Source organism: Idiotropiscis lumnitzeri, chromosome 21 (genome assembly GCF_059441095.1).
Source record: "Idiotropiscis lumnitzeri isolate Australia: NSW breed Sydney's pygmy pipehorse chromosome 21, RoL_Ilum_1.0, whole genome shotgun sequence".
Taxonomy (NCBI): domain Eukaryota; kingdom Metazoa; phylum Chordata; class Actinopteri; order Syngnathiformes; family Syngnathidae; genus Idiotropiscis; species Idiotropiscis lumnitzeri.
The window spans coordinates 3,619,597-3,634,358 of record NC_142411.1 but is presented as its reverse complement, the minus strand read 5'-3'; the positions used below and the strand labels follow the sequence as shown (position 1 = coordinate 3,634,358).

The 14,762-nt window shown below is 47.2% G+C and overlaps 1 protein-coding gene across 6 annotated transcripts; it reads left to right on the top strand.

Annotated features, from left to right (window-relative positions):
• Window positions 1–458: 458 nt before the first annotated feature.
• On the top strand, window positions 459–14,552 carry ylpm1 (YLP motif containing 1). 6 transcript variants are annotated; one of them, XM_088286234.1, is made up of 22 exons: window positions 459–1,317; window positions 1,505–1,705; window positions 1,834–2,022; window positions 2,265–3,256; window positions 3,342–6,326; window positions 6,399–6,516; window positions 6,604–6,712; window positions 6,784–6,864; window positions 6,947–7,121; window positions 7,204–7,227; window positions 7,305–7,483; window positions 7,597–7,751; window positions 7,824–7,886; window positions 7,960–8,079; window positions 8,340–8,516; window positions 8,612–8,695; window positions 8,771–8,854; window positions 8,912–8,986; window positions 11,201–11,252; window positions 12,345–12,472; window positions 12,881–13,073; window positions 13,363–13,595. In XM_088286234.1, exons 1-21 carry the CDS (start codon window positions 772–774, stop codon window positions 13,025–13,027), a joined length of 6,684 nt encoding a protein of 2,227 aa, XP_088142360.1. In that variant the 5' UTR covers window positions 459–771; the 3' UTR covers window positions 13,028–13,073; window positions 13,363–13,595. The 6 variants fall into 6 exon arrangements, with proteins under 6 accessions (XP_088142360.1, XP_088142361.1, XP_088142359.1 ...); XM_088286235.1 differs by having other exon boundaries at window positions 7,600–7,751; window positions 12,881–13,595; XM_088286233.1 differs by having other exon boundaries at window positions 12,881–13,595.
• Window positions 14,553–14,762: the final 210 nt, after the last annotated feature.

Genomic DNA, 14,762 nt, shown 5'->3' with positions numbered 1-14,762 from the left:
CAACATTTCTGGACACCCATATTCTCCTAATTAAAACGTGAACTCAACTGCTTCTTACGTAGAAAATATCTTGTAAATGGCGCTCTCAAGTGGTCAAAATGATTTTAACACCAATTTGTTGAAGTTGAAGAAAGGCAATGTTTTCTATCTGAAATAACATTTCTTGTAGTTTACGTTTCACAGTATACGTCTGATCTATGCTATATTATTATTATTATTATTATTATTTTAATCTCTTTTGGTGCTTCTGATGATTTTTTATCTGAATTAGCTTTTGATTTTATCCGCCATTTGCGTTGACCAAATGACTTAATAATACAGAAAAGCAATTTCACCACTCATTGCGCACCTTTTACATTTAAATGTGCGAAAAAAAAATAAAATTGTCCCCAGTTACGATTTCTGTGTCAAAGAACGGTCTCGATTAGCGGAAGTCGTCACTCAAAACACGTGACGTCACTACGTGGTCCGCACTGGCTATTGCCGCCGCCGCATTCGCAGCCACTCCAACCGCCGGATGTAAAGAAAAACAATTCTATTTATGTTCTAAAGATAAAGGTGCACTGTCTGGTTCAAGTGATAATTTAACGCGATATAGGCGCCGGTAAAACTTTTTTTTTTAACGGGCTGTAGTCCGTTTGTGTTATACAATGTAGGAGCTCTCGTTTTCGCGAGAGCTAGCTAGGGAGCGTTAGCATCGTGCGCATCAAGGCCCCCCCGGCTGAATGTGAGCACAAAGGCAGCGAGCCGCGCACGCCTCGTTTCGGAACAATGTACCCTTCGTGGGGGAACTATGGTGCGCCCCAGTCGCAAAACTACGCAGGACCCGGCCCACGAAAGTTACAGGTCGGGGGCCACGCGGGGCCCACGACGAATTTCGGCTCGTTACAGGCCCCGTCGGGCGGCTCCATGTTCTCGAGTCTGCAGGAGCAGCACCTCCAGCAGATGCAGCAGCTCCAGATGCTTCACCAGAAGCAACTCCAGAACGTGCTCCATCACGGCAGCTCACCGGCGTCCTACGGCGGGGGCGGGCCCCCGTGTGGATACTCTTCCCCGGGGTGGCATTCGGCGGACGCAGGCCAGTTGGATCGCAGCGGCGGGGTGCAGGCTCACATAAAAGGAGACAGCGCCGCGATACAACCGGACCACTCGCAGCCTCCGCCGCCTCCACTTCCCCACAAGATTGACCCCAAACCTACTCCTCCTCCGCCTGAGTCCCAGTCAGTGAACGTTCCTGACGCCAGCGCTGCTCTCAAAGCGAACAACGCAAAAGCAAAGGACTCAGTCGGGAAAGACAACGACAACTCCAATTTGCAGGTAATTAAAAGAAAATTCTATCGATCAGACAAATGTTCAGCATCTGTAACATTAGTATTGAACTGAGAGCAATACACAAATTCTCCTATTACCAGTTCATTTACACCATTTGTTAAGCACAAAGAGCGTGAGGTGTCTGTTTTTAAGGACTTTAGTAAATATGAGTCCCACTTTGATTTTCATATAGGATCAGCAGCAACTTTGGTACAAGCAGCATCTCGAGAATCTGCAGAAGCTGAAGCAAGACAAAGCCAAGCCGGCTCAAAGTAATGTCGAGCCCCCCAACAGCCATGTAGTCCAGCCGCCGCTTCCGTCCGAGCCTCCCAAAGGGGCTCCTCCTCCACCCCCTCCAAAAGAGGAGCAACCAGCTCCACCTCCTCCTCCTGAGGTGAGCTTACTTACAAAGCGTGTGTGCCCTGTGGGCTGTACTTTGCCCAGTTCTTCTTGGCGGGAACACTTTTATATTGTCTTATTAGCAATGCCAAGCTCCAATTTTGCCGTGTTTCCATATTTAAGCCTGACAAAAAGCAAGACCCGGAGGAGGCGGCCCGACTCCAGCAACTACAGGCTGCGGCGGCTCAGTGGCAGCAAGTTCAGCAGCAGAGAGTCAGCTTACATTATCAGGCTCTTATGCAGCAGCATGAAAAGCTTCAGCAGATACTTGAAAAATATCAGCCACTCATTCAGCAACCTGCAAACCTACAGGTAGGTGGAAAATGGCAACGTCTTCCTTTTTGTTTTTAGTGTTTGCATAAGGTTGGGTAATGTGCCTTTTAAGTCGAATGGATTTGTGTCCTGGTTTGTAGCCAGTCACAAGAGCGTGTCATGCCATATTGCGTACGGTGTGCCGAACAACATGCCAACGGAAAGCATACGCCGACACACACCGTAATGGCACTTGCTATTTGGGATTGTTATTAAGCAGGCCCTTGATGTTTTCTTTGCAGTCAATGTCGGCCGAGATGCAGCTGAGGCATTATGAAATGCAAAAGCAGCAGTTCACTCCACTTTTCCAAGAGTGGGAGCTTACCTTCAGGCTGTGGTTCGAGCAGTTCCAAACGTACCCGCACAAAGACCAGCTGCAAGACTATGAAAACCAGTGGAAGCAGTGGCAGGATCAGATGAATGCCACCAATGCCCACATTCAGGAGACCATCGCCACCCTCACTGCGATGGTGCCGTACGCCGCGATGCAGTATAGCAATGCAGCAATGGCGCAGTATGGCGCTTACCCCGTACAAGACATGCGGGTGCCGCCGCCGCCATTGAATCAGCCACCGCCACCAATGAGTCAACCACCGCCATCAATGAATCAGCCTCCGCCGCCGATGAATCAGCCTCCGCCGCCGATGAATCAGCCTCCGCCGCCGATGAATCAGCCACCGCCGCCGATGAATCAGCCACCGCCGCCGATGAATCAGCCACCGCCGCCGATGAATCAGCCTCCGCCGCCGATGAATCAGCCTCCGCCGTCGATGAACCAGCCACCGCCGTCGATGAACCAGCCTCCGCCGGCGATGAACCAGCCACCGCCGTCGATGAACCAGCCACCGCCTCCGATGAATCAGCCACCGCCGCCGATGAATCAGCCTCCGCCGTCGATGAATCAGCCGCCGCCGCCACCGCCAGTGACTCAGGCTCAAATGAATGAGCTACCACCACCGACATCTACCGCGGTTGCTGCCAGTGCCACATCCCAATGTCCACCGCCCGGTCCACCGCCTGGTCCACCGCCCGGTCCTCCGCCCGGTCCTCCGCCTGGTCCACCGCCAGGTCCACCGCCAGGTCCTCCGCCTGGTCCTCCGCCTGGTCCTCCGCCTGGTCCTCAGCAACCTCCAACTGCTGGACCCCCACCCAGAGCAGGTGTCCCCGCTGGAATGGGACCCACATGTCCCATCAATGTTCCGCCGCCAAACTACAACAGCATTGGGGGCCCAAGGTCAGTACCCAAAATCGAATTTAAACAAGAATTCCAATGTTTATGACCACTAAATTGTTTTTTCATTTAATATATATTTTTTTAGAGCAAACACCCCTGGCTACAACCAGCCAATGTCATTTGATGGAACTCCGAGATTTGATCATCGTTTTGAGCATCCCCCTCCATTTCAGCCACCTCCGCAGTGCTTTGACGGACCGCAGAGGTTTAACCAATCAGGGACGCGCTTTGACAGACCGCCTGGTTTGAACCAACCTGGGTCGCGTTTTGATGGGCCTTCCAAATTTGAGCAGCCGCGCAGGCGCTTCGACGTTCCCCCCCGATTCGACCAGCCTCCTCCACCCCCATTTGGCAAGCAGTCTAGATTTGACCAGCCCCCTAAACCGGCTGGCCCGCAGCCTCCCATCGAAGGCCCGTCGGTGCCGCCACCAAAACAGGAAGAACCCCCACCTCTAGCTGAAAAAGGTCCTAAACAACCTGTCAGCGGGGATTCGTCATTAAAATCTGTTGAATTGCCTCCAACTGATGAACAAAACAGCAATGCAACCGCTGACAAAGACATGACGGATGACTGCCTTGAAAGTGTTGGATTTTTTGTTCCCAGTGAACCAATCCCTCAAAGTCAAATTAAAAGGACACAGGATGATGATTGTATGGACATTTGCAACTCACCCAAACAAATTGACACTAATGCAGTGCCGACTGTTACAACTCCTTTGGAATCAAAGCAAGCTGATTCACAGAATTACCCTAAACCGAACGGCCCATCGAAAAACAGCACCCCTCACTCTGTGTTTTCGGAGGCTTCCCAAAAACCAGAGGAGCAGCAACCACTTGCACAATTGCAGTCAAGACCGGAATTTGTAGGCCCTCCCCCGGGTAGTGGACGAGGTCAGCCCTTGGGCCCCATGCCAGGTAGAGGAGGAGGACAAGGACCGATGCCATGCGGTGACTTCAGAGGCCAAAACACCGGACCACCTGAGCAGGAGACGGACAAAATACCTCATGAATTCATGCCTCCCGAGGAAGAATTTTTTGAGGCGCCAGAGGACTATGAATGGCAGGATCCTTCATATGAGGAGTTTGGTGGCGAGGAGGCTGAGGAAGCAGGTGAGGAAATGTGGATGCCAGAAGACCATCACTTCGAGGCAGAGGAGGAGTATTATGAAGAACCAATGCAAGGACCACCTATGGGTCGAGGTGGGCCAATGATGAGAGGGCGCCCTCCTATGACCCGAGGAGGTGCACCACTGGGTTTAGATGGACCGCCCATGGGAAGAGGTGGACCGCCCATGGGAAGAGGTGGACCGCCCATGGGAAGAGGTGGACCGCCCATGGGAAGAGGTGGACCGCCCATGGGAAGAGGTGGACCGCCCATGGGAAGAGGTGGACCGCCAATGGGCCGAGGTGGACCGCCAATGGGCCGAGGTGGACCGCCCATGGGAAGAGGTGGATCGCCAATGGGCGGTGGAGGACCACCAATGGATTTTGGTGGACCGCCAATGGGCCGAGGGGGGCCGCCAATGGGCCGAGGCGGGCCACCAATGGGCCGAGGACCGCTAATGGGCCGAGGAGGACCACCAATGGACATGGGTGGACCTCCAATGGGGAGAGGGGGTCCGCCAATGGGCCGAGGAGGACCACCAATGGATATTGGTGGACCACCAATGGGCCGAGGGGGGCAGTCAATGGGCCGAGGGGGGCCACCAATGGGCAGAGGGGGACCACCAATGGGCCAAGGGGGGCCGCCAATGGGCAGAGGGGGGCCGCCAATGGGCCGAGGGGGGCCACCAATGGGCAGAGGTGGGGCGCCTATGGGTGGGGCAGGACCGGATATTGCTACTGGCGGTCCGCCCATGGGTAGAGGAGGTTCGCCCATGGGGAGAGGCGGTCCGCCCATGGGGAGAGGCGGTCCGCCCATGGGCAGAGGCGGTCCGCCCATGGGCAGAGGCGGTCCGCCCATGGGCAGAGGCGGTCCGCCCATGGGGAGAGAAAGAGGGGAACCTGTGGACAGTGAATGGGAAGAACCTGAGCCAGCTGAGTACTATAATGAAGAGGAACCTCGTTGGGGCGATGGGGGTCCTCCAATGAGAGGGATGAGACCTCCATTCCCACCAGACCGCGGTCGACCACCTCGTGGCCATCCTGGTTTCATGCGGGGGCGAGGACCCTCGCCGCACTTAGCGCACGGGCCAATGGATGAAGATTCATTCGGCTATTGTATTGACTCCGGTGATATGAACATGGAGGAATCTGAGCCATACATGCACCACGGTGATGATCCTCATAACGTAATGCACCCAGGTGTAGGAAGAGGCAGATGGCCTCCTCCTCACAAAGCAATGGAACCTGATGAGGAACCATTTTACCAAGAAGAAATGCAGCCTGAGCAGGATTGGCGGCCACCCTATGGGAGATGTCCTCCAATGCGGCACGAGATCATTGAAAGAGGCGGCGAAATGAGAGGACGACCTATGGGTCGTGGAATGGCAAGAGGCGCAATGCGGCCAGGTGCACCACATGAAGAGGAAGATGGATACAGTTTTGGTTTTTCTGACGACTATGGCCAAGGAGATGAGGACCATCACCGGAGGCCGCCTCATCTTGATGACCCACGACATGAGGGAAGGTTCTTCGACCCTGAATGGGACAGAGAGCGTTCACCACCCGACAGGGAATATCCCCCCAGGCCCCCAGAGCACTACCGGGATGATCGCTGGCTTGAGGAGAGAGAGCGAGTTCCCCCGCATCCATTTGATGAGTTTGACTGTCGAAGAGGCGATATCAGAGGTTGCGATTACATTGACAAGCCACCATCCCGGACGGAAGACCTGGATCGTCCTTCAGAATGGGATCCGCCTTCAAGATTTGACCCGCCAACAGAGAGAATTTTCCCCCCCTATCGTGACCGCAGAGATGAACCTCCTTTGGATGGACCTCCGCTCCAAAACGATCCTCGCGAAAATCAGCCAGATAGTTCCGCCGACCAGCCGGGAGGGAATTTGCTCGCTCTTTCCCAGCGGCAACATGAAATCATCTTAAAGGCTGCCCAGGAATTAAAACGGATGAGGTAGGTTCCGTCTGTGCCATATAACGTATTTGTCCATTTTCTTTCTTACCCCGTGTTCACTTTGGTTATTAGAGAACTTCAGGACGTGAAGCCTGATACATCTCAACATGCTCTTGCCGACACTTTACCTGAACTTCCTGCCGGGCTCCTGGGTTTGGAGATCCCACCTGAAGTCCGAAATGCATTGAAGGTATCCATTCAATTAATTGACACTGAATCTCTCATGTCGCAACTGCTCCTTGTAACGATGAAATTATCCAAATCAAATGTGTGACAGGGCATGACCGCATCTGTTCAGCCTGCTAAAAGCCAGTCTTGGGATGCAAATTCTGCAACATCGTTGTCTACGGTGATTCCAAAGACTGTGGAATACGGCCACGGACATGGTATGTGGCGGCACTCTGGAGTTAATTTAATCTTTAAAGGTTTTTGTGACGGGAACCGTTGAACGTTTTAGAACCCGGCACCACTGTGGAGAGGATTGCTTATGGTGAGAGGATTGTGTTGCGGCCCGACCCAGATCGGGGCTATGAAAAAGGTGGGTTAAACCTTTGATTAGGTCAGGCAGGCTTTTTTATTTATTTATTTTTTGTTGACTATTTGTTGTGCCGTGCTCCCAGAACCTCTCCGAGATCCTTACAGCAGGGATCCCTATTACGACAGACGACCAGACCCGTACATGGAGCGCCGGGAGTACAGTCGAGAGAGAGAATTCTACCGAGAAAAACCTCCACCGGAATATGAAAGAGAACGATTTGGAAGGGAAAGATATCCTCCAAGAGACAGAGATGATAGGTATTGCCTTCGCGACTCCCGTTATCCAAAGTTTTCCGCGTCTGCACCCATGTAATACCGTTTTGTTTGTTTTAAATTCAAGCTCACTATTGATGGTTGATGAAAGGTACTTCATCACGGTTACGTGTTGGTTTGATAAAAAAATGGTCCGATGAAACATATTTGCCTTTTCCTTGAATGTAGGCCCCCGCATCGTCCGGGATACCGGGAAAGAGAACACGACCTCCGAGTACGGGACAGAAGCGATAGCCGCGAACGAGACGATCCTTTTGGAAGGCCCGGCTATGAAAGGCCTCCTTATGAGCGTGCTGGACATGACCGTGGTGGGCCCGAGCGCTACGGCCATAACTCCTCACCTTTTGGTAAATTTCGAAAGGCCTTTTCGCACTGCACTTAGCACCGCACAGCTCGTTGTCGGCGTAGATGCTGCCTGGATGGAATAACGACGTTCTTATAATATATAAATATTGTCCAGTAGACCGAAGAGGTTACCTAGAGGACCGAGGGCCCCCCTCCGCATCGTCTCTCGCACCCCCACCACAGCCCGTGCCACCTGTGGAGAGGAAGCCTGAGATCAAAAACGTGGACGATATTCTCAAACCTCCCGGAAGGATGTCGCGGCCGGAGAGGGTATTTAATCACTTTTGGTTTGGGTTTTTTTTGTTTGTGCGTTTGCTCATTTTGGAGCTCTTATCATGACAGATTGTCGTCATCATGAGAGGCCTTCCAGGAAGTGGAAAAAGCCACGTTGCCAAGCTCATACGAGTGAGTGATGAGTTATTTGATTTAGTGAGTTTTCAAGAGCAACTCAACTTTTCAATTCCATTTCAACCTTCAGGATAAAGAGGTGGACTGTGGCGGCGCCCCACCAAGAGTTCTGGTTTTAGACGACTATTTCATGACGGAGGTTGAGAAAGTCGAGAAAGACCCTGACACTGGCAAAAGGGTCAAACGAAAGGTGAGGATCCCTTAAAAAAAAAAAGATCATGCATCTCAGTAATTTCAGCTGTGGTAGAAAAGTTCATTTCGGGACTGAATGAATTCTGCCGCTAAAATCTTCATGAAGCTCCTCAACTCACTTCAACATTTTTTTAAACGAGATCAGACCGATTAGCTAACAAGCATAATTCATGATTTTCACCTGTTGAATTTTATTGCTGAAAAAAATGAAAGCACCCAATTGGAAAGTCTCCAACAAATAAGATGTCCGTCCTCCAGGTCCTCGAGTACGAGTACGAGCCGGAGATGGAGGACACCTACCGCAGCAGCATGCTGAAGACGTTCAAGAAGACTCTGGATGACGGCTTTTTCCCTTTCATCATTTTGGACACCATCAACAACAGGGTCAACCACTTTGATCAGTTTTGGAGTGCCGCTAAAACCAAAGGTTTTGAGGTACGTTTCTTTATTCAAGGCACAAAAAAAAAAAAAAAAAAAGGACGTCATCTCCCGATGTTGATGCGGTTTTTACTTTTGTTCCATCACGTCAGGTCTATATCGCTGAAATCACTGCTGACACCCACACTTGTGCAAAGAGAAACACCCACGCGCGCACACTCAAGGATATCATGAAGGTCTGAAATGGGAAAGGTGCAAAAGTGCAATTTTTTTTTAGGACAATTTGCGTGACGCCTTGTCCCCTCATGCAGATGTCCACCAACTGGGAGTCCACGCCTCGTCACATGGTCCGCTTGGATGTGCGAGCCCTGCTGCAGGACGCCGCTATCGAAGAGGTGAGCTCTTCAAGACTGTCGTTATTGGAGCCTCGACTAAAACGGCGCCGTTGCTAGGTGGAAATGGAAGACTTCAATCCTGAGGAGGAGCCCAAGCTAGCCAAGCGAGAGGAGGAAGAAGACGGTGATCTGGTAGGACTTGAAGCGCTCTTACGTCGTTATGATGCACATGCACATGGACAAAAATTGTTGGCACCGTTCTGGTCAGAGAAGGAAACGACACAGTGGTGACTGAATAATGTTTCAATAAAGGAGGGGGGCGGGGCTTAATCCCCTTTCACGTTTTTTCACTGACCACTGTTGGCTTTTCTTTCCCTGACGGAGGGATCGCAACACATTTTGTCCCCGTGTGTGGAGTCAATCGTCATTTTGATATTTGCTTGATATTCTTCTGGCGCTGGCCTTTTTAGTGTTTCTGTTGGTTTCAGGTGGAAATAATTTGTTCAAGCCATCCAGAGCTATAAAAGCAATTCAACCAGTCACTTGACAGCAGTCATTTTGAAATGCTTTTTTTTTTCTTATTCTCTGTATTTAATCGACTCATTTGCAGTCACGCATCCACACACAAGTGTTTTACATCCAAGTAACAATTTTGTAGTCCACTTGTGTGCTCCTGTGAAGTTTTCCTACAACTTGTACATGCACACACTTTCTTCTGCATATGTGACTTTTAGGCAAATAATGTGGGGAACGCAACAACTGGGTGGGATAAGCTAAGTCCTCTGCAGAGGAAGAAAAATTACTTTTTCAAATACAAATACTTTTTCGTACATGCCAGTCTCATGCATGCATATTGCTTTTGCTCCGAGAAAGTGATGAAAAGTGTTCAAAAATAGCCCATGCATTTTGTCGGCAATCAGTCAACAACTATTTGCATATTTTTCTTGACAAAAAGAACAATTAACAAAAAAGGTGATCGAATGAAAATTTTCTGTTTTGGGCGGTGTTGCAGTCCTCTAGTGATAGGCGAAATAAAGGGCTGGGAAAATTATGCCATCAATGTATTTTGGGGGTCATATGTCATTATTTTAATTCATTTAAAAAAAAAAAAAGTATTTTTCCTTTAGAGGCTTGCGTTCCTGACCAAAGCAACGTGACATAACATACAGCTGTGTGTTCGCCGTTAATCACAAGGCTGCCAAACACGAAATGCTACCGGTTTGTTTGTTGTTTTTTTTTTTAAATACATATAATAATAAAAAATGGAGAGTTGGTCAATTTACCTGACGACCATGTGGGAACGATGACTTTAACGGTGGAAGATCATTTGAAAAACATTCTACTGTCACGTCATACAGACAGTTTTAACATACATGACAAAATGTGTTGTTGTTGTTTTCTTCTGGCTGTAAACTGTATTTTTAAAATTAGAAAACTGATTTTTGGGGGGAGGGTCTGGTACTTGTTTTGATGTCTTTAACCAAAACTCCCCTTGCGGGAAAATGAAGGTATCGCCTTAAGTCGATCCTTGGTTCTTTGCCTTGCATTTTGAACGCTTCTTTTGTAGTTATGTTGTTTTGCAGCAAAAAACTTTCTCTGTTCCATTCTGGATTGAAGTAGTATCTCTAAATATTTTCTGTCAATAATGCATGTCATTTAAAATGTGAACAAATGCCTTAACATTTTGTATAACCCAACATATTGATGGAGAGCGTCTTATTGTGGCTCTTCCAACCGAAAAAAAAAGTGCATTTTCTGTGGCAGTTAAAAAAAAATATTTGGGTCATTTTCTTATTTGACACAATTCTGAATTGCAACAGTTCACCTTTTTGTGCCGGACATCAGCCTTATGATGCTCCGAAGCGTTGCCAGCGTGTGACACTTTCCTTTCCCCACAAATGTGTGTTTTGCACGGCCCTTTGCGGCCTTTTTTTTTTGTGGTCAACGCCACAATTGTGAACATTTAGTAGAAACCGCACCACGTGGCATTCAAGTTTATTTTAGCAATCTGTTTGACTTGCACAAATGACGGGCGCATGCTTTGTATGTTGCACAAAGCAGTTATACTTGTAGTACTCGTGGATGAAACCAAACCAAAACATTTTCAATGGAAAAAAAAAAAAGATTAGTCATAGTATTTGACATCTGGGCTAGCGTTGAAACTCACCACATCATTGTTTTTTTTTTTTAACAATGTTTTTCTCTCTGTTTATATTGTTTGCATGCCAGTCTTCAATTTGCATTCTTAGCTTATTTTCTAGTTTGTACTCCTTCTATTTGACCTCATAAGCCTCTCTCCTTTTATTTTATTTGTATTTTTTGCAGCTAATGTTTTTCATTCTCTCTCCTGTCTGCCTCGTATTGCCACGATGTTTAACCTCTGCAGTGTCTCTTTACGTAATCTAGGGCTACATTCCAAAAAGCAAATGGGAGATGGACACGTCGGAAGCAAAACTCGGTAGGTTCACTTTCGTGTGCGCCTCTGACATGACTGGCTTGATTTGTGATCTTGTAGTACAGTGAACGCCCAGCAGGGGGATGAAAGTTGATAAACCGCGATGTAGAAAGACCTCGTTTAAAAAAAAATAAAAATTTCATTCGGATAGACGTGAGGCCATCAGCAAATGCCAACTTGGGCGTTGTTGGTATTTTTTTTTTTGTTTTTGACATTCCGTTGCCAATCACGATAAGTTTTTCTGTTAGGAAGGCCTGCCACTATACCACCGTTGATGAAAAGGATAATCTTCAAGAACAGATGTTGGTGCCAAAAGAGAGAAAACAACTGACTTACTTGCGCGAACGCCCGCGGTTGGAGTTTTGGTATTTTTATTTAGTTATTTATTTTAAGTGATGGTAGTCGCAGGCCCTCTGCTGCTGTTTTTGTGTTTATCAAGAACGGGTCCAATTTTAAGGGGAAAAAAATTGCGAATTGTACCAGGCCTTGGAGTAGTGTGACAATGCGCCTCAAATTGGCGCTGAAAAAAAATCGGGCACAGGGAAACGGAAATTTTACAAAGCTGCTTCAATGTCAATGGCCTCACACGCGTCTTTGTCAGCTGATAGAAAAATAAAAAAAAAAGAGAGTGCATAGTGACTTTTTGTGACTGTTCATGTCCAGCTTGGCCCCGCCCACAAGCGTTCAACGTAATGAAAGACTTTTTAAACACACTGTAAATGTATTTGAACGTTACACAAAACGTTGAGAGAGAAGATTTTACATGTTGTGTTGTGGTGGCTAACTGTTCTCCTGGCGTTCACGAAACGTGCATCGGTTATTGTGGCTCTCCTTTCCCACATGCCAGGGCATACAAAAAAAATGAATCGCTTAAAAAAAATTAATATAGCACGAGCGCCAATGTCCAACTGAGATTTAGCAGAGGAACACTGAATTTGTTGTTCTAATCGTGTATGATCACATTTGAACCTTCCCAAAAGCGACAACTCTTGTGATCCCCAATAAATGTCAGGATGATTTTTTTTTCATTTATTTTTTTTTTTTTTAATTTATTTTGTCAGTAATGACCTGAATAGCAATGGTACATTTCTTCAGACAAGCTGGACGGTTTGGGGAGCGGCAGCAAGAGGAAGCGCGACAGCGATCACACGGCAGGTTTGGAGGACTACCTTCAGTTGCCGGATGACTACGCCACCCGCAAGTCTCAGCCGGGAAAGAAGAGGGTAAATGCCATCGAAAGCACGGCTTATTTGGAGAAAAGTCTTGGCAGTCCTCGTGTATCATTAAAAGCCTCGGCGCAAAAAAAACGCTTGCAGGGTATCCTTTAGGGCAGGGGTGGGCAAACTTTTTGATTGGCGGGCCACAATGGGTTCTAAAATTTGACAGAGGGGTGAGTGTTAAAACATTCACAAGGTTTAGTCATTTAATTTTTTTCAAGTTCGGCGGGCCGGATTAAAACGTTTGACGGGCCGCATGTGGCCCCCGAGCCGTAGTTTGCCCACGCCTGATTTAGGGCTGTGTTTTTGTACTAGTCATTGTTATGATGGTTAAATTAATATCCATCCATTTTCCATCCACTGGCCGACTTGTTTTCTTTTTCCTTTTTTATTTAATGAATTAATTTTTTTTAGGTACGATGGGCTGATCTGGAAGAGCAAAAGGACGCCGATCGCAAGCGTGCGATCGGCTTCGTGGTGGGCCAAACGGACTGGGAAAAAATCACGGACGATAGCGGCCGGCTTGCGCAGAAGGCGCTCAACCGTACAAAATATTTCTAAAAGATCATCTTAAGCCCTCTTTTTTTTTTTTGTGTTCTACTTGAAGGTACGTACGTCTCTCCTTTAACGTATAACTTGTTGTCATGTATGCGCATCGTGCAGTGAACCGCCGCTATTGGCGTGGGACGAGGGAATAATCGAGTCCGCAAACGGAGTTTGTAATTTGTTACAGTACGGAGAGTGTGTTTCTCATGGATGTAATTCAGAATGTCCGTAATGAAGAAATTCTTGCGTATTTAGATGATTTCATTGAATTTTTCATTCGTTAAACTAAAGCATCACAAAGATTTTTGTGGCCAAATCTCCAATTGTTTTTGTTTTGTTTTGTTTTGCAGGTGTCCGGACCAGCAAAAAAACGACACTCTTCAATCACTCCTTGATTTTTCTTCGACAAGGATAGCTCTACTTATTATTTTATTTTATTTTATTTTTAGGTTCAGGTCAGCATTCTTGTAGTTGTTGTGTATTCAGACATGATTTCTTGATGTTTTATATCTGTAACTGTTTGTTTCTTGAACCATGTCGACTGTAAGAAAACAATAAAATTTCACACACTTTAAATGGCCAATTTTCAGTCGTATCCATTTTTTTTTGGGGGGGGGGGGTTCAAATTATGGACTGCACTACAGTTCATCTCTGACGCCAGAAAGTTGTAAATAGCAGCAATGCTGGAAGGTGACTATTATACAAGTTACTCTTAGGAAATTTCACTGTGAATTTTCACTCTCAGGTCTAAACTATTTTTTAAACTTTTTTTTTATGCTGCATGCAAGTTAATATCTGTGTATTATTATATTTCCACGAGCTATAATCCTCCTGTAATTCAAATTTGCATTTGGATTCATTCTTTTAGCAAATGTGAAGAATTAAAATCTTTTTTTTTTTTTTGCTTGCACAACCATCTTAAAGCAGATTAGCCGTTTTTTTGCTCTTCTCTGACGATAGCAAGTCATTTTTCAAGTTTTGTTTGGAGGAGTAAGCTTCCATCTTCCCTAAAGTGCAACTCGGTAAAACTGCAAAATGGTTTGATGGTGCTCACAAGTCTTTTGGCATCCGAAACTTGTGGTGGTCTATCCTATTCTTGCAAATGTCTTCTTCCTTTTCCTTCGCCATTTTTTTTTTTTAACATGAGGTCATGATGCTAGTGACTTTAATATAGCGTGTTATTCTAGGGCACGCCCGTCGTCTTCATGCTTGAGCATTGAAGTTGTACTCGGGAGTTGGAAAACCGAAGTCTTCCCGTCCGTCCGTCACCAAGACTCACTTTTTATGAGGAGGAAAACATTTTCTGTCCCCCCCCCAAAAGGAACTTCTTGGAATTTTCCGTCTTGGTTCTCATCAGTCTTTTTATTGGAATATTCTGAAGTGAAGTGAAGCCAAGGATTGTCGGTGTGTCAAGACTTAAAAACGTGGCGGAATTGATGCATGGTGGTGAGTATGGAGGAAGTCTTGTCGATTTTTGGTTTTTGTTCGATTTCGCTGTCGTAACAATGAGCCCTTCCAATAAATTTCTTAGCGTTGGAAAGCTTGAGTCCCTTTTGATCTCCCGCCTTTCAAATTGCGGACATCTTGTTGCTTCACAACTTGTCAAGACGTGTTGCGTTTATGTACAGACAAGTGAACGATTTTTTTTTCAAGCAAGACGACGCTGTCATTGAAACGCTTTTGGGACCTCCGTGAGCCGCCTGAACATCGTCAATATTTGGACTAGTTTTCTCCAACTATTCAAAAGACG

Excerpts from the sequence above, each read along its gene's own strand:
- ylpm1 (XM_088286234.1), top strand. The coding sequence starts at position 772 with ATGTACCCTTCGTGGGGGAACTATGGTGCGCCCCAGTCGCAAAACTAC. Across the intron at positions 2,023-2,264 it reads AGCAACCTGCAAACCTACAG|TCAATGTCGGCCGAGATGCA; the intron begins GTAGGTGGAAAA and ends TTTTCTTTGCAG. Across the intron at positions 8,987-11,200 it reads AGGAAGAAGACGGTGATCTG|GGCTACATTCCAAAAAGCAA; the intron begins GTAGGACTTGAA and ends TACGTAATCTAG.